The 24,630-nt window shown below is 33.7% G+C and overlaps 1 protein-coding gene across 1 annotated transcript in view; it reads left to right on the top strand.

Moving 5' to 3' along the window:
* Positions 1–24,630, top strand: part of LOC125778712 (nuclear transcription factor Y subunit beta) — a 157,868-nt gene that overhangs the window by 47,908 nt on the left and 85,330 nt on the right. Inside the window, exon 2 of the mRNA XM_049457806.1 lies at positions 6,834–7,007. Coding sequence (XP_049313763.1) covers positions 6,992–7,007 — 16 coding nt within the window. The 5' untranslated portion in view covers positions 6,834–6,991. The remainder of the gene's footprint in view (positions 1–6,833; positions 7,008–24,630) is intronic.

The raw sequence follows: 24,630 nt of genomic DNA, 5'->3' as shown, positions 1-24,630 counted from the left end.
ATAGTTATTATAAAATATTTCTTTCAAAATTTTTGGTTTAAAGAGGGTTTATAAAAAAATTGTTTTGTTTGTAAAATATTTATCAAAAATTTTTTTCTTAAAAAAATTTGTTTGAAAAATATTTATTAAAAACTTTTTTGTTTATTTATTATTTAAGGCGATTTCAATTCGATTTTAATTGCATGAATGTAGAGCAAATATTTTTTCACAGCCTAGTAGGCACTTTTTACTGCCTATTATTGATATTGGCAAAGCATAGTTTTAGGCGCCTTGCTTTCATTTTAGTACAAGCCCATAAATATGCGCTTCTTCTGGACTATTTTTCTCTGAAATGCTCTAAAAATAGAATATTTATAGGTATATTTTTAATTTAGAAGAATTAAAGCTAAAATATATGGCAAAAACTGAGCACTAACAAGCTAAACAATTTCCAACAAAATTAACGAGCTGAAAAATATGAAAAATTGAACTTAATGCAGTTGAATTACCATTAGGAAAAGGCACTAAATATGACAGGTGAAAAAAATTATACGGAAATAGTATACATATATTGAAAAAATATATAAAATTAGTTAAAGCGAAAATTATAATGTTGCTGTATAGAAATATTGCTCTCATCACTCCAAGACACTTTTTCCGTCTTTTTAGAGACAACTTAAGTAATCAGGTAATATTTTTGTACTCATATATATGAGGAATCAAATTTCCTCTCCTTCATGTATACTGGGCCAAGCGGAACAAGTCCAGATCCAAAAATAAGAAATAATATACATACATATATATGTAATATGAAATATATGTATAACTAAAATGATTTATATATAAACTCAACAATAAAAGTGCCGGTAAAAAGTTAACAGAAAAAGTCTTTCTGCAATTTGACAAATATTAAAAAGTTTTAACAACATTTTTTCTGAGCAATTAACTGCCGCCTTCGCGTAGTTACAAATTAAAAACTTTGACATATGTAGTCTACAAGTGAGAGTGATATACAGCACAGAGAGTACATACATTTGTTGTGGAAGTTGCATGGAGTTGGACGTACGCAGCGGCCAGATACTGGTGTAAGAGGTGTGTGAGGACGAAAATAATACAAAGTGTTTCAAAAAAATAAAAAAAATTGTGCAAAAGTTTGTTTGTGAAGTATTTGAAAAAAATTACGAAATAATCAATGCTGTGGGGTGGCGCTACTCCAAATTTTGCGGAGACAGTTTATAGCGGAAATATAAAAAAGTAAATAAATGAAAATAAAAAATACTGATAAAAGCAAGAAGTGGACAAAATTTTGCCTGATAAGCTAATAAAGTGCTCAAACTGCAGTATATAAGCACAGTCAGTGTCAAAGAGGGGGAGATAGAGAAATATGTGGTATGAAACTTGGCTAAATTGAGTAAAACTCTAACACAAATGAGTTAATGAGCAAATAGTATTTATTGAGTGTTTTTAGTGGAGTAAAAAGATCAATAAAAGAAAGAAGTGAAAGAAAGAGATAAGCTCATAAGGTGTTCAAACTTTAGTAGGTTAATAAGGTCACCGTCAAAGAGGGTGAGATAGGGAAATATGTGGTGTGAAACTTGGCTAAATTAAGTGAGACTCTTTCACAAATGAATTAATTAGCAATGAGTGCTTTTATTGAAGTTAAAATAAAAGACTGATAAAAGTAAGATATGCACATATTTAGCACGGTAAGGTAGATAGAGAAATACGAATATATGGTATGAAACACGGCTAAATTGAATGAGATTCTTAGACAAATGTGTTAATAAAAGGAATATTTATTGGGTGGTCTTATTGGTATAGAAAATTATGAAAAAAAATTTAAAATATTAATAATAAAAAATTTCGAGTTTGCTTTTCGCAATCAATAAATTAAATAAATGTTTTACAGCACAAACCAATTTCTATTACACTTTCTCAACTCCAATTTTAAAGTAATTGTCGCTCAGTTTTTGCTTCAGTATGCTTCTGTGTGCCTTACAAAACTCATAAAAAATTAACCGGGTACAAAATGTGCCATATAAAATGTATAACAATCCTAAAATTAGGCTATATAAGTCGAATTTAAAGTATGAGAAGAAAAACGGAATCCTAAAAATAGGCAATATATTTAAAATTTAACGTACACAAAATAGCTGAAACCTTAAAACTGTGCAAAATTTAGTACAATCCTAAAAGTAGGCTATGTATTTCAAATTTAAAGCAAAGGAAATAAAAACTAAATCCTAAAAGTAGGCAAAATATTTCAAATTTTACTATAAGAAGCCTATCTCGTTCATACATTCCTATTTCTACACTTTTATTCACATTTCAGTACTATCAACTGACCTTACAGCCATGAAAATTTTCTTTCTAAATCATTTTTCCTTCCAAAATCCACTTTTTATAACTTGCTCTGTACTTTTGAATTTGTTTAAGCGCTGCAAAATGCATTTAAATGTGTTTCTTCTATCAAACAACTTACTTACATTTATTTTCACCTGCCCACCCGCTCGTCCACGCCTTTTGTTTGCGTTTTATTTCACACTCTTTGTGCAGCAAGGCGAAATGCATTTATTTACAGCAGAAAAGGCCCATAAGTTGCATGAAATGGTAGTGAAAAAATATCAAAAGCGTATTAAAATACAATGCCTTGAAAATAATAACAACAACACAGGCAAAAAGGCGCCTAAACAATTGAATGAGTGCAACAGCGTGTGCCGTAAAGCGTCTGGCTTTCGCGAGAAGTCATAAGAGGGCAAAAAAGTAGAATTTTTTCTTTAAAGATGTGGTATAATATATTAAATTTTAAACTTAAATAAATTTAAGCACAGTTAAGAAATAGTTTTAGTTAAAAATTAATTTATTTTGGGAGTTTCTGGAGAGTCTAACTTAAACTTTTGTTGGAAAGATAAGAATTCGAAATCCAAGCAAAATTTTTTTGCCTTGAATTTTAATAATTTTGTCACTTTTGCTAATTTTAGAAATGGTATTAAGGTTTTATGGTTTTTGCCAGTAGAAAAATGGAAATTTTTCTTATAAAAACACGATTCTGACAGTTCATTTGGTATAGCAGCTATATGTATGTCGTAATGTCGCGATCTGAAAAATTCATTCGTCAAATGTACCGCTACCATAAATCATAATTCGTCACAAATTTCGTAAAGATATCTCATCAAATCAAAAAGTTTTCCATACAAAAACTGAATTTTTAACGATCAGTTCGTATGGCAGCTATATGCTATAGTAGTCCGATATGAAAAATTCCTTCGTCAAATGTGCCGCTATTTTAAAGAATTATTAGCGTCAAATTTCGTCAAGATATCTCGACAAATAAAAAAGTTTTCTCTACAAGGATTGGATTTTGATCATTCAGTTTGTATGACAGCTATATGCCATAGTGGTCCGATATGAAAAATATCTTCGAAGATTATTCCCCTAGTTTAAAAAATAATTCGTGCGAGATTTCATGAAAATATCTCTACAAGTAAAATAGTTTCCTCTACAAGGATTAGATTTTGATCATTCAGTAGGCTAGACTGGTAGGCTAGACTGGATTCCTATAAATAAGCACCCCCTTGGTGAGAAATGCACGTATGGAGATGGATATCTCAAGAACTGAGTGGCTTTATTTTCTAGGCATAAATATCGAGTGCCAACTTTCTTCGAAGTCAAGTTGTTGATACTACTTCCAGCTCAATAAAAGAGTCTTTACTCGAGTTCGGCTGAAAGTTCTATACGAAAGTAAGGTTGGCATGCATTTGTATCCAACTCTTAGCTTCTTCAGCATATAATTGCATTCACCCTGAAGAGAAATTCCTCTAAATAAGTTTACAGCGTTTAGCATAGTCTCACACCAATGTGCTCTCAACATCATTAAGCCACATTTAGAAGTGTTCCAGACATTTTGTGATTGATACGCCATTGTTGACATTAATTTGCGATGACAAATCAAATTATATCGGCAGCAGCAGCGCTCACAGAAGTTACAGTAGCGCACGAAAGTGTGTGTTTGTGAGATTATGAGAAGGCGGCTTGGAAGGAAGAGCAAGGATAATGCTGTCGTTGCAGTTTTCACACATGCTTAGGTAAAGTTTACATCCACAGCAAGGGTTTATATCCCTTATATGATGTGTTGGTATACAGACACAAACATATACATAAATCTATAAATTTTTGCATACACTGTTAGTGACGATGCCACAGAAGCATGGAAAATGCAGGACGACTGCACGGATGAGCGAAATAAAGTGATTTGAGCAAATCCAGAAGATAGGAAAGGTCAACGAGGCGTCTACAGCGCCTTAATATATGCTAAGTGACACACATACATACTTGTAAACACATGCAAAGGCATGCCAAACAGAGCAACAACAACTAGGACTGCCTTGAGTAGCAAACGAGTTGACAATGAGCGTTGAAAAACACCAAACGTCAGCTGAATTTGACAGCTTGCAGCAACGCGATGTCAAACGGCAGAGAGCGCAAGCAAAAAGTCGAAAGAGAGAGTGCTGATGAGTGTGGCGTATAAAAAGCACGCATAATCCCGTTAACACTCACAAACCAAGGCAGCCAACAAGCCAAGCAACCAACTGTCAGTCGCTGACAGGTGCAGCGCTCAGCCTGAAAGACGCGCCGCTCTGCCTCTTGTCTTCTCCTCAATTTAGTTGTTGTGCCAGTCAAGTGCTTAGAAGCATAACATTAATTAAGTTTGTAACGACAAATGCCAACAATGTCAACAATACCAACACCAGCGCGCCAAAGTCAAAGCTAATGACGAGCGTGTGTATTCGGGAACGTCAGACTTTGTCACTTTTGGCTACTGGCAGGTGGTTGACAATGTCGGCGCCCATTGTTGCTGCTATAGAGTTGTTTAGCGCTCTGCTGGTGCTGGTGTAGGTGGCGTTTGGCAGAAGTTGCTGCTGCAGTAGCTGAGCTGGCGCTTGCCGCATGACAATGCTAATTTCATGAACTCGACGCTATGGACCCCGAGCGTAAATGGGACTCTTGCTTGACTTCGAGAGTCATATATGTATACATAAGAGTTATGTGAATATGCCGAAAGGCAGTAGTTTGGCAGCTTGTGTGGGATACCTGCTAATCCAAATTCCTCTTATTTGAGTTGTTGGTATTGTGTCTTCTTTCTCTTTCTTTGGATACAACTTGTTGGGTTTTGATTGCTTATAAACATAGTATTTCAAGCTCAAAACCAGTTTGCGGTTCTCATTGTGTGGCAACTTTTCCTCCTTACTTCACAAACTTAAATTTGTGGGGTTTGAGCAAATTGGTTATTATTGCAGTCCAGAAAGCTTATAAGAATTAAAAAATAAACTAAAAATGTAAATTTTTATTTATTTGGAACGCTTCCGGTTTAAAAACCAGCCACAACACATTTTAATGTATTCCATAGTTTGAGTGCTATTTTAAGAATACTTCTTAAAGTGATACTTTATTTTTGGGCACATGTATTGCAGACTTTCGCTGGCTCACCACAGTCCATATACAACACCATCAAGCTCCATATTATCTATAAGTGAAGCTTGTATTTACTATTTCAGACTTCAGAGCTCAAAACCCCGCTATAAGCACTTCCAAGTAGATATCAGCATATAAAGAACTTATATCTACAACGCTTCGCATATCCACCCAAATTTCTCTAGCACACTTTGAGGCGCACAGTTTATGTGCGAAATTTGCTTGTTTGGCCTCTTAATTTGCACAACTCAATGTCTATTTGTCTTCTCGTCTTGACTTAATAAAGATGCTGCAATTGCATTCGCCAGCAGAACTGCTTAGGAAGACGCTTGAATCGCTGTTGCCCACATTTAGGCGCACAATATGTATGTAGTTGTATATGATTGTAATTAACCTGGAAGACGTTCATTTTGTACGCTGCGAAATTAAATAGCACAGAAGGTAGTTTTTGTTGCAAAGAAACGAAGTAGGAATGTGTTGCAACCGTCTTTATAATGCTATGAATGCTCATACTTTAATTTATAAAGGCTGGTGAGTAGGCAGCCAAAGCAACAACTTAAGCGCATTTGGTTTGTTGCAAGGCTAACAAGCAATATTTGCTTTTTGAGTACTTAATTAGACTGATTGACAGAAAGCAGACAGATAGTTTGAAAATTAAATTTTTTAATTCAAAAACAAAAAAAAATTGAAAAAATTTTCAAAAACAATTTTCAAATTGAAAAAAAAAAAATTTCTTAAAATGAAAAATTAGGAAAATTTTATAAAACAAAAAATTACGGAAATAAAAATATTCGAAGTATTTTTTTAGAAAAAAAGTTTTGTATATTGAACGTTTTTGTAAAAATAAATGCGATGAAAAGCTTGTTTGTTTTTGGCTCAAAAAAATTTAAAAAATAATTGACAAAATATCAAAAAATTTCAAAAACTTTAAACATTATGAAAAAATTCAATAATAATGTTGTTTGTATATTCTTAGCTTTAAAAATGCTAACAAATTTCAACAAAGTTTTAAAAAATTTCGAAAACTTTCAAAAATTTTGAAAGAAAAATTAATAAAAACGTTGGTAGTATGTTTTTGCCATTAAAAATATTTAAAAACTTCAAAAACTATCAAAAACTTTAAAAAATTGTGAAAAAATTCCATGAAAACGTATTTTTGGGCTTTAGAGATGTTTTAAAAAAATTTCAACAAAATTTTCAAAATATTTCAAAAATTTCAAATATTTTCTAATATTTAAAAAATTTTCAAACAAATTCTAAAAACTATTTTCAGCATATTTTATATCATTATACATTTTATTAATAATATCTATACATTTTATAGCACTAAGAAAATATTTTTAAATAATTTAAAAAAATGTTTTCTTTATCTTTTTTTTCAGATCAAGCAAAATACAGTGCGTCTTTTTAAAGCATTAATCCGAAATTGTGTGTGCATGAAAACTTTTCTAAAATACCAATACTGTCAAAGTGAGTTTGTGCTATAATCTTTGTGCTATAAAATTTTCATTGATGTGCTGAAATTCTAACAGATGAAAATATGAATTACCAAAAAGGTAAGTGAAATTTTAAATACTTTTTTTAACCACAAATTTTGATATTTTTTACTTAAAAATGAAAATTTTCACGAAATATTTCAAATCTTATGCGACAAGCATAGAAAAGTACTCAAAGATCGTTTAAATTAACGAAAAGTGTGTCTCTCAAATAAAATTTCAAATATAATTAAGAAACAATCTTTGGAAAGCTTTTATAGTGAAAGTTTCTTAGCATTATGTATATAAAAGCGCTTCTCATTCATAGGTGCCGTAAAAACAAATAGGGCTTTTACACTCTGACAAGAGTCTCTCAAACCTCATCATAACCTAAAAATAATGTCTAATGCATTTAAAAAGCAAACTTGTTAAAGCTTTCATAGTAAAAGTTTCATACCGTCACCAAAAAGCATTTTTCATTCATTAGTGCTGACAAGTAAAATTTAGCTGAACAGCTGTAAAGCTTTTTTCACAATTTAGGAAAAGCTTTTTTGCTACCTTGAACTTTCATGTCATGATTGAATTGAAAATTGGAGAAATTTCAAATGAGAATATTCATACTCCCGAGTTAGAAGATAACAAAATTTTCAGAAAGCTTTCCTAGTATTTTTTTCATTTAATGAAAATTTACCATTTTTTCTTTATAACAACAAAGCTTCCAGGGAGCTTTCAAAGTAAAAGCCTTTCTTTTATCAAATGCTGTAATTTACTGGGTTCTAATAAAAAGCTTTCAGGAAGCTTTTCGGGTGAAAGCTTTTGACATTTATTAAGCGAAATGAAGCTTTTTGAGTTTTAGTGATAATGGCTTCCAATTCTTTCATATTACTAAAAGTATTCACTTATTGCCTTTCTACCAAAAAGCTTTTGGGAAGCTTTCAAAGGAGAAATCTTTTGACATTTATTAAGAAAAATTAAGCTTTTTGAGCTTTGGTGATAGTGATTTCCAAATCATTCATTTCAATGAAAGCTTTCACTTATTGGGTTTAGTACCAAAAGCTTTCAGAAAGCCTTCTAAGTGAAAGTGTTTGTATTAATTAAGCGAAATCAGCTTTTTTGATAGTGGTTTCTAATTTCACTCAAAGTTTTCACTTATTAAATTTACTACAAAAAGCTTTCAATAAGCTTCTCAAGTTAAAGCTTTTGACATTTATTAAGCGAAATGAAGTCTCTTGAGCTTTAGTGATAGTGTTTTGTATTTTCAGGAGGCTATCCTAGTGGAAGTCCCGAAAGTTATATAACGGAAGTGAAAGCTTTTTCACAAGTATTAAGGGCAGCTTTTTGAGCTTTTACAAGCTGCCAATGGTTTGTGAAAGATTTCTAACCAAATTCAAGGTAAAGCTAAGATTTTCAAAGGGAATAGTAATATATTTAAATAAATAAAAATAATTAAAAAATCAACTAGGGGAAATAAGGCCAATATTAATTAAAATTTCGTGTTTTTTCAATTAATTTTCAATAATTTCCTGCTCAACTCTAATCTATAGGCAAAATGTATAGTCAATTTGTGCCCCAAACTTAAGCTGCATTTATTAAATTCTGCAACAACTTTGCACTCACACTCACACACATAAGTATTTGCAGCAGTGTTGTGCTTTTAGTCGAATTTAATTCAAACAAAATATTTTTATTGCAAATTTTTATTATTTACATTGCATTTTAATATTTTCCGCACACCAACTGGCTGGTCAATTTACAGTCTGTCACATTTGACTGCAACTGCAAATATGGCGCAAGGCAAAAAATAAAGATTATCAGGTCCGCACTCCGCTCACGCCCCGCCCGCGCTAGTTTAAAGCGCAAAGCACTTTTCGATGACGAAATCTCATGTGAAATCACTGAAACGCAATACGACGCCATGACAACAACAATTACAATAGCAAATAGTACATGTAACTGCTCACACACACATACATGAACAAAAGTCAATCGCTTGTGATGGCCAATATGGCGTAACGAATTAATATGTCAATATAAGTGGCCGACCCCAACCAGACGCAAGCAAACACACACAGCCGCACAGGTCAAGTACAATGAGCATCGAGGGCATTGTACATATGTGTGTTTGTGTGTAGTTGTGCAAAAAGCGGCAAAAGTGTGAAAAAACGCTGGAAAAGTCACTGGCGAACAGATTGCGCTTTGTCGCACAACTGCATTTATTTATTGTTTTTCTGCCAGTTCCGGCGCACACACACTTGCAAACTATATTTATTAAGCATTTATTCATACACGTGCGTAGTTGTGTGCGTGTGTGTATGCATTTTAATATTTATTGTTTTTCCTTAATTTTTGCAACTTGTTTATTTATGATTTTGCATTGATTCGCTGTGCACACATTGTTGTTGTACTAGCTGTGATTGTTGTTGTTTATTTTGCGTGTAAAATAATATTTTCACGGTTCAAGGTTTCCAATTCGGCGGCGTTTTGCACAAACAGCCAAATTATGGACTTCAACGACAACTGGCGCGTATTTTTTCAAGCGTTGCCACCTTTTTTTAGACACAACAATTATGTAGGCGGCCGTGAAAGGCACTTTTTATTTAAGGCGTACAGCTTTAGTTGCTAAAAAAGATAATTACAAAGCGGAATTTTGCTTAAAAAAAATTTAAAAGGGGTTATTTTTGGCACTTGTAATTTAACAATAATTGCGAAACCAGTGGCGCTTTGTAGCGCGGGAATGAATTGTAGTTTTCAGTCAAAATAATAAACACAAAAGAAGTTTACATTCAAAAACTTGATTTTGATCGTTGAATATATATGACAGCTCCATGTTATAGTAGTTCGATCTGTAAGCATATTGTACCGTTGCTTTAGACAATAATATGTATTCAATTTTGATAAGATATCTTATTAAACAAAAAAGTTTTCCATATGAAGGCTTCAATTTGAACGGTCAGTTTGTACGGCAGCTATATGCTATAGTTGTCCGATTCGAACAATTTCTTTAGAGATTATAGCCTTACTTTGAACAATAATTCATGCCAACTTCCTTGAAAATATCTCTTCAAATGAAAAAGTTCTCCATATAAGAACTTAATTTTTTGAAGTCGGTTTGTGTGGCAGCCATTGTTATAGTGGTCTGATCTGAAAATTATGTGCGGATATTATAGCAATGCCTTAAGCAATAACCTATACCAAATCTCTTAAAGATATGTCTTCAAATAAAAAAATTTCCGTACACAAGCTTAATTTTGCTTGGTAAGTTTGTGTGGCAGCTATATGCTGTAGTGGTTCGATTTTGCTGGTGCCGATAAATGAGCAGCTTATTGGAAAGAAAATTTCTGAATTTCGGTTTCCAATGCGATTTGAGTGAAATGTGAGAGATTTATTGCTATATACTTTTATTTCATGGTTAAATGTTTATAATAACCCTTATGAAGGAGAAGTTAACAAATTTAACAATAGCTCGCAGTTGCGACATCTAGCGGAGGAACACAATTTATCTCAAGCAGACCACTTCGTAAGTGTAATGCTATTCTCATATACCGAAATTCTTGCTCTTTCTCTTTTACTCAGTTGCGCCATCTAGCGGTGAATCGTAAATTATGCCAGGAAGACGCTTCTGAAAATGTTATGCTTTTCTAATACCGAGGTTCACGTTACTTTTACTCTTTCACTCAGTGATTTTCTTTCTCTTTTCCTCTTCCCTCAGCGCTCTCTTCCTAAATTTTTTTCTATTTTACTTTTCCTTCCTTCTCTTTCACATAGCGCTTTATCTCTCTTTCACTTAGTGTTTTCTCTGCCTCTAAGTTGTTTTCTGTTTCATCTCACAAATTATATTTAGTTAGTAAATAAACTTTTTGAGACCCTTAGCATTACTTTTTAAATTCTAAATGCTGGGCCTTAACACATCTAACCGGTACAAACGTTCCTAGCTACCCCTTTACCCGCTTCTTAACCGTTTTATACCCACTATATACCCAAACGTATAACGACATGCATTGACTACAAGCTTGCAATGTTTTTCCAGCCAACGTTGTTGTTGTTGCATTTTGCATGTTGCATGTACTGCAAAATTGTAAAATCTCCGTATGCCCACGCACACGTTGCAAGTGGTTTCAATTAACGTATAAATTAAAATTAACATGTGCGAACACACATTTTCAGCGTAGCATACGGACACACGCACAATTTTAGCGTTATTGGGCCAAACCAACGCATCGCCTACTACATAATAGCATTTGCCAACAGCTGAGTCCGAAACTGGACGCATGAGTCCGTCCAATAGAGCGCTAACACCATGCCAGTGGTGTGCATTAACCAGCTCTGCCCGGCTAACAGTCGCACGTGCAACCCGCTACGCATGCAGCCGCCTAACCTCTTTGTGGTGGCCGCCTGTAATGGCAGTAATTTTAAGCCTTGCCCCGTGTGTTGCACGCATTTTTCGGGCGATGTATTAAATTGGTTTGTGCATTCGCTAAATTTGACTGACCATTGGCTCGTTACGCCTGTACTCTGCGCCTGTATTGGTTAGCTCATAAACGGCCGCACAGTTGCTAAATGAAAATCGGCCTAAACGAGTTGGCCGACAACATACTAACTCGGCAGGCGAATGTGTGTTGCATGCAAAATTGTACACAGTTTTGTTGCTCATTTTATATTTTGTTGTTGTTGCTGTTGTTGTTACTAATATTGCAGCATATTACTGGCAGCGTTTGCCAATCCCTCACCATCTCCCCCAGTTGGATTGCCTAAATGTGCCTCATCAATTTTGGGTTTGACCGCCCATTTCGGTCATTAGAGGCTTAAGATTTTGTCAGATTTGTGTGCCAATTTGTGGAAATAATTTTAATGAAAATAATTGACTGCATTTAGTGTCGAGTGAAAAGATTATGCAAAGTACTCGTTGTGTTTCATTTATTTTGCGGCCTAAGCTGCTGCTGCTGCAACTGGCTGGACTGCAATAATATTAATGACGCGTGATTGGTTGCAGAGCTTAGTCGATAGCGCTGTTAATTATTTTGTTGTAAAACAACGCAAAAATATGAAGTCATTGATCTATATGTTCGTGAAACAATAAGGTTTCGAATACGTTGAAAAACAAGAGACATTCTTGATAAGAGTGCTGAGAGAGTGGAAAACGTTCTCAGAGTGCTTTCAAATTTTCTTCAAAACCCGGTCGAGAACCTATGTAACTGTAATGTGTCAAAATTTAGTAAAAAAGAAAGCTCGAAAGCTGTAACTATGATACATCGTCATAGACTGCAAAAATGCAAGAAAGAAAATGACTAAGGAAGTCCGGTAAATGAAGTAGACCCTTCCAAGCTCTATGGAAAATCGTCCAACCTTTCCAGAGCTAATTCGTATATTATGTAAGATTTCATATTTCATCTGACTTCCGCGTACTCTTCAACTATATAAGAAAGGAAATGACTAAGTAGACCCAGTAAGCTAGGAGAATTCTGTGGATAAAAAGGAACAAGCTTTCAAGGGCTAAGTAAAGTACTATGTGAGATTCCAATATTATATTTTCATCTTACCTGAAAACATATAGGAAAGGAAATGACTAATATGATCCCGTAAACTAAAAATACTCTTCCAAGCTCTTTGGAAAAGATAGAAAAGCTTTCGAGAGCTTTGTAGTGTAGTATGTGGGATTGCAATAATATATTTTCATCTTGATTTCTTATATTTTCAACAAGATGAAAGGAAATTACTTAAGTAAATTCCTCCTAAGATCCTTCTAAGCTCTATTCAAAAACGTCAAAGCTTTCGAGTGCTACATATGTATGTATTGTTTTATGTGGTATTACAAAATTGTATTTTCAACTTTGGAACAACTTTATTTTCAAAAATTATCCTCTTGGTCTAAAAGGAACCCTCTTCAATGAAGGGTTTGATGAAAGCTGTCGACAAAAGTTATGCTTTTTATAGCTTTTTAACTCGTATATAATAAGTTTGCTTTAGAAGTGATTTAACAGTAAGAAAGATCCTTATGGATTCTGTGGATCTTAATTTATGTAAACTAAGCTTTTTAAAAGCTCTCTCTGTAGTTTATATTATAAGCTTTTCTAAAAGTTGATAAAACAGTCAGAATATTTTAGGATTTTGTGGACCTTAGCTTAAGCTAAGCTTTTTACGAGCTTCAAAGTTTCCTTTGTATTCTATATTATAAGCTCTTCTAAAGATTTATATAGCAATTAGCGCTAAGCTTTTGGATAGATTTTAAGTTTCCTATATATCCTATGTTATAATTTCTTCTTAAGAGTGATCTAGTATGTTGAAAGATCTTCCTGGGTTCTGTTGACCTTTGAATGTAAAAGATTTTGCTGAGATCTGTCAACATTCCAAGCTTTTTTCAAGCTTTTAAGGACTCTTTATGTATAGAATATCCAATATTATTATTTCTTCGCAAGAGTGATCTAGCGGTTAGAGAGTGCTTTCTAAATGTTGTGTATCCTTGACTAAGGAGATCTTTGCAGAAAGATGAATAGAAACTAAGCTTTTTACAAGCTTCTAAGCTCTCTTTATATCTTCTATTACAATTTTTTTTTCAGATTATACGTAATGCAATAGTTAGAGAGATCTGCTAAGGCTTAGAGGGGCACACTTCTTGATTCAGTGCATAAATGTACGTTGCAGGAACCTACTTTCTAGGGTTTTCACATTAAATTTTCATATTCAGCATCTCCTGTAATTGGTTTCACAGGCAATTTTCCTTCTAAAGTGCAAGACCATTTGAAATTGAACCCCTGACAGCAACGCACAAAGCTTAGCACTTGCTCCCATAAAATTCAGTGGCGTTCTGCGTGGCGAATGGGCGTGGTGCTAAACTTAAGCGGCGTTGAATGTAAAACACATGTTAAAATTTGTTCTGCTTCAAGCTTCAGATAGTTAAAACAATGTATGAATTTGCTAGAATGAAATATACAAGCACTTAGATAGGTGTGTGTATGTGTAACAAGCACTTATTTGTGTGGGTGTATGTGAACAAGCACATGTATATGTATATGTATGCAGCGCCAGTGCAATTAGTAAAAAACTTCTGTTTCAGATTTTCACGCCACTTTGTTGCTGTTGTTGCCAAGTTTGCTTTTTCGTTGCTCAGCCAAGCGACCATTTGCTCTGTCGCTCGCACCGCGCCGTCTGTGCTGCCGTTTACAACAAAATACAGACACATACATGCATACACACGAACATACATGAATACATACACACTTGCATATAAATATACGAACGAGTGTGTAGGAAATTATTGTTTTACATTTCACCGAGTGCTGGCAAAGTGGCTGCCGCTGCTGTTGCTGTTGCTCTCTTGCTGCTGTGGTTGCATAAAAAACTTTGTTGGTTGCATTGTTTTACAACAAGTTGGGCATTTGTTGTAAATTAATTTGCTTATAATTTTTACGCTTAGTTAAACGCAATTTTGAGTGTGACTTTCGCAAATGAAAAAAAGCTGAAAAGAGAGCAAAAAGAAAGCGGCGCGCACAATAGCGCAACTGTTAATGCTCAGCGTGTGCATATTTATATATATGTATGTATATATGATTTACATATATGTATGTGTATATGTTTGCTTGTGTGTGCTGCAAAGCCAAATACCCTTTCGCTGTGATTTGGAGGGCGCTCGGCGGCAGTGTGGCCCACGCAGGCAAAGTACTAATGCAAGTGCGGAAGCGCGATTTCATGCAAAGTTGCTCATAAAAGCAGGCAACAATCTCTTTAAAACATAGATGTATAAATGTATATCAGCGTGTTTAAAGATGTATTAAATTAGCATAAAAATTTGGAGGCGTGGAAATTAATAATTTTCCAATTATTCATGTAGCCTTTAAAATTATGAATTGTTTTTAATATAACAGGTTTCTAGAATTAAAAAATATTCTAAATAAATATTTTGAGAAAAAAAAACTTACTTTGAGATTTTTGATAAAAAAAAATTGTTGAGGTATTTTTAGATTTTTTTTTTTTAATTTTTGGAGACAAAATGCATTCAATGCAGTCTTTTTTAAAATTATAGGTTTGTAATATGGAAAAAATATTATACAAAATCTGTTGAAAAATACTTTATGAGAGAAAAATTTTTGAGATATTTTATTTTTTGGAAATATTAAAAAAAATGTTGATATTTAAAATATTTTTTTAAGTAATTTTAAATTTTTTTTCCATTTTTGGGAAAAAATCATTGCTTTAAAAATATGCAAACATTGAAAAAAATATTGTAAATAAATATTTTGAGAAAATATATTTTTGAAAATTTTGGCAACATTTTTTGTGATAACATACATATTGGAGTAATAAAATTTTTTAAATTATTAATTTTTTTTTTAGAAATTTTTGAGATTAAAAACTTGTTTTTTAAAATACTTTTAGAATTTTTCTCTTCGAGAAAAAATGCATTCAATGCAGACTTTAGAAATATAATTTTTTTTAGTTTGATAGGTTTGCAAAATTGAAAAAAAATATTATAAAAAGTATTTTGAAAAAAAAAAAAATTTTTTTTGAGATTTTTTCAAAAAAAAAAATTTTAGATATCTTTGAGTATTAAATTGTTTTGAAAAAAAATAATTTTTTTTTTGAGCTTTTTCAAAAAAAATTTTAGATATCTTTGAGTATTAACTTTTTTTTGTTGATATACTAAAAAAAAAAACAGATTTTGAGATATAAAAATGTTTTTTGAGACAAAAAAAAATTTAGAAATAACTTTTTCTTTTTTGGGGAAATAATGCTCAATTAAAGAAATACATAGTATGGATAAGTACTCAAAAAAATTGTTTCCCATAGTTAGAAGTTTTTTTGAGATATTTAAATTTTTCTTAACTAAAATAAGGTTGAATTTTTTAATTTACAATTTTTGTTAATTTGTTGTAAATTAAAAAAAGGTTAAATTTTTTTAATTTATAATTTTTGTTTTTTTTATTCTTACCATATTTAAAATTTTTTCCAAACCGGAATTGAATTTTTTTTAGTAAAATTGTATCATTATTTTTATTATTTATTTCTTTGATGATTTATTTAATTTTTTTTATTAAGACTTTTATTTATTTTTTGTTCTTTTCATATATTAATTATTTTAGTCAGAAATTTAACTCAGTTGCACTTGTTCTTTGAAAAACTAAGATCTCTAAGCTCTTTAAGACGCTCAAACCTTACCACAACTAACCCGCCTACCCACTTTTCCACCACCAAACCAGTATCTCACCACTATTTCCTACGCTGATCACACTTAATGAAATTCCAATCAACACACTCGCCGTTAATCCACAATTAATTTCAAGGATAACTGCGCAAAAGCCACTAATCGGCACCCACACCCACCCACAGACGCAAGCACAAATCCAAACGAGCGCTTAACAACTTAATGTGTTTTGGTTGCTTTGATTGCTTTATCTGTGCGCAAAACTTTGGCGATGATTTGCGAGCGATTTGTATGCCCAGCACACGACATGCAAAGAAACGCACGAGGAACTGTAAATAATAAAGGAGAGAAGCTGCAATGCGGACATGACACTGACAACTTAGTCAACACGGACATGTGTGCTTTGGCATGTGTGTGTGTGAACCCAGTGAAACGCTGAATCATGCAACTTCATTAAATTGAAGGGCAGCGCCTGCCTCCCACAACCCTCAAGTCACTGAGGGTACAGGTCACAAGTAATCGCAGCAAAACCGTAAGAAAATACTTTCACTAATTCAATGGGTGGTTAAATCTAAGCTGCAGTTGAATTTGTTCAATCATCTTTGTACTGGATTTGTGATGTTTATCGTGAGATTTACTAAGCCATGACTATTTATATTTCAATGCCTTCTGCCTTACTGCGATTATGGCTGCCTCCACTGCCTGCTCCAATGCATTACAGCCGCATTCCCCTTTGCCACCCGGTTTGCTGCTCGATTACATCGTTAGTTGCGCTATCCATTGCTCTTCGCTTTTGTGGAATTATTTCTTATTTTGTGCAGATTTTAATGCTTGAACGCATTTTCGTTTCCGCCCGCAACTAACGTTATCTAGGCGTGTGTGTATTATTTTCGTTTCAGCTCCTTATATCCCTTTCTTATTGCCATTGTCCTGTCTATTAAAAATCGACGCACGATGACCCGCGTAATTTTTATTTTCTTCTTGATTTGCTACGAATGCCAAATGCCGAAGAAATTGCTATCTCTGACTCGCTGGGGTTGCTGGCAGCCAGATTGTGCGTTCGGTTGGCTTTTCAAATGTTTCTGAATGCAATTATTCGTTGTATGTGTGCTTGGAAAGTTTTGCTACTCCTCAGCAGCAGCAAAAACATAAAAGTTGAAAGAAATGTGTGCAGTTGTGGAAAATAATAGTAATGAAAGTTTTATTTCATTGTTTTGGATGATATATGTATGTATCCTAATCAAATTCTATAATTTTATGTACTTCCAAAAGTCAATCTAAAACATGACGTATGATTTTTGTTTGGTGAGTAGGGTTAAGCCCACTTTAATGCAAAATTATTGTACAGAAATGTGATAATTAATGTTTCAACATACCTGAAAAAAATTTAGAGAAAAATAATAATTTTCAGATATTTAGAAAAAAAAAGTTGAAGATATTTTTATAATTTTTTTTTTTATTTTTGGGAAAAAATGTATTCAATGCTGCCTTTAATAAAATAAATTGTTTTATATAATAGGTTGGTAGAATCGAAAAAAATAGTATCAATAATTATTAGAAAAAAAAAAATATTTATTTTGTGATATAATATTTTCCATCGAAGAGGTATGAAATTTGTAATTTTTGGGAAAAAAATTTTTTTTTCGTATTTTTTGGGAAAATGTTTTTGAAAAAATTTGAAAAATTTTGAGAAAAATTGTTTAAAATATTTTCTTTCTATTATGAAACCCTTTCGAGTAGAAGGTTTCGAAAATTTTTGGGATATAAAGTGTTTTTGGATTTTTTTTGAAAAGAATGTTTGAAAATTTTTTGTGAAAAAAAGTTTTAATATTTTCTTTCGAAGCGCAATGAAAATTTGGAATTTTTGTGATATAATTTTTTTTTTATATTTCTGGGAAAATATTTGTTCAACAAAATTGGAAAAATTAATTTTTTTTTTTAATTAATATTTTTTTTGAAAAATTGTACAAAAAATTTTTGAAATTTTTTTATTAATATTTGCGTTTGAAAAGCTATGCATTTTGGGACCCTTTCGAGTATAAGAAAACAAACTATGGCAAAGTTTCCTCTAAAAATTTCGAAAACTTTCGTTGATTGTAAAAATCAAGACAGTAACTTCGGTTTATAGACGGTAGTAGAATAAATTTTGGCTATATAAAAGTTTTAAAAAATAAAAATAAAAAATAGTATAAAGAGTAGAATCAATTTTGGCTATAAAATAGTTTTAAAAAATAAAAATAAAAAATCTCAGGTTTATTACGCTTGCACTACTTCAAGCACTGCTCGAGTCATCAACTTGCGGTATTTGAGCTCGCGTTGCACCCATTTTGCACAGCGCTTGCTCATACCCAAATATTTGTAAATGATATGATATACAAGTTCAATTAATATCTTTAGAGTGCCTGCTATCTCCAACAACTTCACTTTATGGTCCTCCACAACTATTTTGTGGACTTTTTGGGTGAATTTGGTAATAGATCGATGAGCGATTATTTCCTTCAGACGGTTCAATTATTAGCAGTACAGGTTCGGGAAGAATTTGATAGTAGAAGGGATGACTCTCTGCCAATCCCAAAAAGCACATACCACAAACTGCTGACTTTGCCAACATTTGCGCCGGCTCGCCGCGATTCGATAAGGACCGCTTCTTGACGTTGTTAAGAGGCGTCCACTTTTTATGGCCAGCTGCCAAACACTTCAGAAATGGTTCATTTGGTTCCGATTCAATAGAGATAAGGATATAGAGATTCGGTCGGATATTTCGTGTGAAGTCGTGCACCTATACAGGGAGCTTTTTCTAAAAACAGCCTTATATCACAGGTTTAAGACGGTCTTTCCTACAATATTAGTCTGTTGGGCAATAAAAACAGTCGGAAATTCAAAATTCGGTGCATTAGGTTCATTTTCGTTAACTCTTCTTACAACTCTACAACGATTTTAATTCATATGAAGCTTTGTTTAAAAGGCTTAAGCGGTTTTGTATGCAATATTTATCTCTTGAATCAGTTTTTATACGATCTGGACGATTTTTTGTAGATACTTCCAAAAAAAAAAACGATTCCATAATATTAAATTATTTCATATGCCGTCACCTTCAAACAATTTCTAAAAATGTATACTCCTGAACAAATTTCAGTATAGTTCTGTCCACTAAACTAAGTTTTTGCTTACGAATTCTCCCGAACGTACACGTCTACAATAAAACATTTATGTATTTACACTAATACTTGTATTAAATGTATTTATTTGGGTAGAGTGCTTCAAGTAATTCTTCCCGGAACCTTTTTGTGCTCATCGTTAACGATAAATTACAGTAATTTCCAATAAAATCATTACGCTCATGCAGGGAAACTCTTTCCACAGCTACAAAGGCACATAAAAAGAGATCAAAATAAAGCCCAAAGCTAAAGCAATTCATACATAGTATGAATGCCTCAGTAATGCGTGTATGTGCTGGCAGTCATATGCACGTACAACAATCAGATAGCTTATTTACGATATTGGATAAAAGGAATATTTTCCTGCTTTTGCGAAAAAAATCAGCTAATACAGTTAGAAAATAAATAAATAAGAGCAGTGGAGAACACGTAAATGAAATTCTGTAAGCGACAAAATCTAGTGAAGTAGAAAAATGGCGACGGTAGCAGACGCAGAGCCAGCAACAGCCCAAACGTGTAGCATACCACTAGGCGCACGCTAGCATTTATCCAATATTGAGCGGCAATTTAAGATAAAAAGGGGAAAATTGGAAAAGTTTTGCAACAAACGACAACTTCCACCGCCCCATCGCCCACTTGAGGTCCGCTTAACTGATGCTGCAATTGTTGAGACGCAGATAAAGACACAGCGAAAGACAAAGCAACCAAATTGACGGCAAAAAAGTAGCGTTGTGCAGTTGTTGGTAGTTGGCAGCATGTCTAACGAAAACGAAATTTTTATCTATTTAACTGGGTAAGAAGTTCAGATGCCTGCACACGTATGATTATTTATGAAGTTTTTCGGAGGGGAGTGCGCTGGGTGAACGTAAATAAATAAATAAAATTGTGATTGCCTATTTTTGGGCGCAATGTCATTGTGCGGTAAATGAGTTGAGTTTGAGGCACGCTTTTCTTTTGTATTGCGTTGAATTGAATGGGCTGAATAGCTGCAGGCGCAGGCAGGTTTGCAAATTCGCCAATTTTGTTGCTATTTTGTTAAGGAAGTTACCGAAGGTGGGGTAATTATATATGAAGATAGCGAAAAGTTTGAAAGAAGGTATTTTGTATTGAAGTATGAGAGTGTCGGTGTATTTAGCAATTGTATGATCACTGGCAGATTTATTATTTAAATATTTATGGCGCAATTTTGAGAAAAATGCTGGAAACCAAAATTTCATTTACAAATATCTACAGACTGTGACTAAATAATTTGAATTTTGACTATTGACTTTTAAATAATGGCTTATTCTATTGACTTCTGACCAAATTATATCAATAGTTATCTTACGAAGAAATTGTTTGGGGTTTGGCTATTGACTAATGATTAATGACTGAATAATTTGAATTTTGACTCATTTTACTAATCGGTTGAGAATTCAAGTTAACTTATAATGGCGTGAGCGGAATTTTTAAGATTGTTTAGTGATAGAAATGAGCAATTACGGTTATAACAGCCTAGCTTAGGACTCTAAGGGAGTCTGAGAGACGTTAGGCATACCATCTTCTCTTTTAAAAAGGATTGAGATTAACTAGCAATGCCACTAGTGAAACTTTAAAGATCATATAGCGATAAAAATGAGCAATTTTGATTATGACAACCTAACCAACGACCTCAAGAGAGCCTAAAAGAGTTTAAGCATACCATTCTCTGTTTTCTTAAAGCGGTTGAGAATTCTAAATAACTTATAATATCATGAGTGAAATTTTAAGATTTAATAATGATAAAATAGGAAATATAATTATAACAACCCAACTTACGACCTTAAGGGAGTCTAAGAATAATGTATGATGATAAGAATAAAGATTTCGATAGATGTCGCATTCGCCTCAACTCAATTATTAATTTATTTTTCACTTTTCGACTTTAAATTACCAACGAAAATGCCGGCAACATCAATTAAAACCAAGGCAATTTAAAATTATATGCGTCAACTGCTTGAGAAAGCAGCTTTCAATCACATATCCAACAACCCTTAGGGCAGCGCAGCAACCCTTTGCACGAGCGGGTAACCAGCCACCGAAAAAAGTGTCAAAGTTCATTATAAAAAGCAGCAACAACACACATAAATAACAAACAACACAGGCGGCTTGTCGAACATACACACCAATGTTATTTGGCTGTCACACACACACACTCAAACGTTATTTGCTTGCCGTACCAACGATGAGCGCCAAGAAAGTGCGCTTGGGTGCCGGCACAATTATTTGCAACCATAATTAAACGAAGACAAACACTATAACCGCCACAACAAACTTCACACTCATTGACAAATATTGCGATTGCGGCTGTACGAGCTGTCAAATGTAAGCGTCTAACATTTATTACAGCTGCAACGCTTCAGGAGGCATGCAGGAACACACGCACTAGCGCACAAGATAAAGCGCTGCGGAGGTGAGACGGTGAAGGAGAAGCAGATCAGGAAGAAGAAGCAAACAGCACCGGGAGAAGAGGAGGTAGATAGCAATAGAAGAAGGGGAGCTATAGAGAAGCATAAGAAGAGAAGGTAGAGGCGGGAGGCAGCAGATGAAGGCGTATGGGTAGAACAACTTTTCAAAAACCGCCTCGGGTCGCGTACAACAATAAGTTTTCGAAGAGACAGTTATGCGTATGTGTGTGTGCTACGGGTTTCGTAGGCCAAACGGCAAAGCAAATAGAAATTTCGAATTGAAATTACGCAGTTGGTGCGTAACTAGCATTGCTTGAGCGTTAGATAGAAAGTACGCTTGCTAAGAAGCTTACAATTTATGGGTTACACACCACTAATTCGCAAGTGCTCGCGGCAGATGCACACAAACACATATACATATGTATATTAGGGTGGATCAAAAAACATTTTTTTTCGCTTCCTACTCTGAAAATATTCAACAATAATTTCGTTTATTATTTCATTCAGTTATAAAATTCATTAGAAAAAATATTTATTAGGGTGGGTCAAAAAAGGGATTTTTTTGGCTTCTTACTCTAAAAATTTCCAATTATTTTTTTTCCTTTATTATTTTAAATAATAGTATTTTGTCGTGTAATTATAAAATTCACAAGAAAAATGTGTATTAGGGTGGGTAAAATATGAAACCGTTATCTGGAAGACCTTCCCGTTACAATTAAGACGGCTTTCTTAGAAGTGTCTACAATCAATTTCTCAAAGCAGCAAGCGAAAGGAAACAAGCTCCAGTTTTTCGACCCACCCTAATTTGTATATATCTATAGACAAAAGAAAGCATGTGTGCGCTCGTTTAACAAATTGAAAAACAACAAACAAATAAATTAAAATTTGCCAAAGACTCAAGCAAAAAACCAAAAAAGCAACAACAACAACTACGCATTATAATGACCGCCAAGCAATCGTATCTTTTTTCCGCACAGCAACAACAATATGTAACCTTTTTGGGTTATTTTATCATTAACTTTTAAAAAACTCACACCAGCAGACAAACAACGACACAAACAACAGCACACATACGCAATAACACGAAGTCACTCACTAAATTTGGAACCCGTCTCCATGCAAATGCATCTAATTAAACATGTGACATGTAGCAAGTTCGTGCGCGCTGATTTTCGCCGTGCAACCCTGATTTAACAATTGTCAAAACACGCACACTTACACACACATTGAAAGCTCCACATGGCCGCACGGACGGGCCACCGTAACGGATTTGTTAGCGGCAACGGAAGTGGCGGTAATGGCCGCGTGACTGAGTGGTGTCACAGTGGGACATCAATTTGGATGGCTTCGCAGGCGCTTCGTTGGCATTGCTCTTGTTGTTGTTGCCGTTGACATCGTCGCACTGTGCCGCCACATGCAAATTAATGATTGTAATGACTCTTCACGTTAAATGCACTCATTTATTCTCGTGTCGCAATCAGCATGTTAGACGAAATAAAGCGTTGAAGTTCGGCGACGTGGCAGCTAAGACCGACGTGGTGAAAAAACCGGCGTAATATAGCAATAAAGCGCGCAGAAAGCGGAACGTTAAAAAATGCAACAAAAGTAACTACAAATTTTTTACGTAATTCCGAAATAAATACTAAACTGTAATCAGCGTTGACTTCGGCGACAATTAATCTTTCTTACGGCGCGTGGATAAAGCGATGACTTTGACTTGCCAAGCACTTAAGCGTGTTTGGTTTAACGATGCACTTTGATTTCGGCTTTAGGTAGGGTGGCTATGAGTGGAGGTCGTTTTTATGGTAGATGAAGTTGGAATACCCTTCACAAATACAAAAGCTTCCTTACATAAAATTGAATTCGATCTTTCAGTTTGTATGGCAGCTACATAGATATTATAGTAGTCTTATATCGACGGCTCCGATAAAGAAGCAGCTTTTTGAGGAGAAAAGCACATGTACAAAATTTCATATCATTATCTCAAGAATTGAGGGACTAGTTCGCTTATTATGACAGGCAGACTGACATGGTTAAAGCGACTCAGCATGCTGATCATTTATACTATAATAGATAGAAATATATGTATATATTAAATAGGAACATTATATTCATCTTTTGCCGCCTAGCTTTTTGTGATCATCGCTCTGTTGCACGTGTGACCGCCAGTTAACTCGGTCATTGACGGGTTTTCTCCAATTTTGTATACCAAACTTTTTCATATCTTCCCTCAATTGGTCGATCCAGATCGATTTGGGTCGACTTTTATATTAAAGTTAACTGCTTTGACTTCGATAAACAAATATGATTATTCGGAGCATCACTGGGAGGAGACTAGTACATAAATACCCTTTAAAGTTCATAGTTCAACCTCGAAAAATCAGAAGTTTGAACCTTTTTCTAAGAATTCCTGTAATATTGATGAGATTATAGATACCACTACTGACCGGGTTCTTAGCTGTCTAAGTGAGATACATCTTAGGTTCGATCTTTCAACTTAACCTAAACTATAATAAAGTAACCTATAGCCTAACCTATAATAAAGTGAAGTTTACCTGCTAGATGCGCCTTCTGAGCGTTCAACTTTGAATGATTATTAGAAGCATCTTAAAAAATCGGCAAAGTATCTCAAATATCTGATGAAAAAATATCTGAAATCTCTATTTGAATCAAATGGTCAAACTCTATTCTTTGGCAAAGGATTAATGTTTCGTTTAACAGATTTACTTGCTTATCTTTCCAGTATGAAATTATACATATTATAAATATTTGCTAGGAATATGTAGAATTGAAATCAGAAACAGTCTTCATCCAAAACCAAATGATATTAAGAAAGGTTTCTGGAATCAAAGAATCATAAAAACCAAAAATTAAAGAAGATTAATGCGGAAGTGGTTTCAGACTGCAGCTGAGAACTATAAATTCAAAATCTATTAGCTTTGGAACTCGATCATGACATACATACTCTATAGCCTGCCACAAAC

The sequence above is a fragment of the Bactrocera dorsalis genome, chromosome 5, assembly GCF_023373825.1.
Source record: "Bactrocera dorsalis isolate Fly_Bdor chromosome 5, ASM2337382v1, whole genome shotgun sequence".
NCBI lineage: Eukaryota > Metazoa > Arthropoda > Insecta > Diptera > Tephritidae > Bactrocera > Bactrocera dorsalis.
The sequence above is the reverse complement of the archived record's forward strand: the minus strand, read 5'-3'. Positions and strand labels throughout refer to the sequence as shown.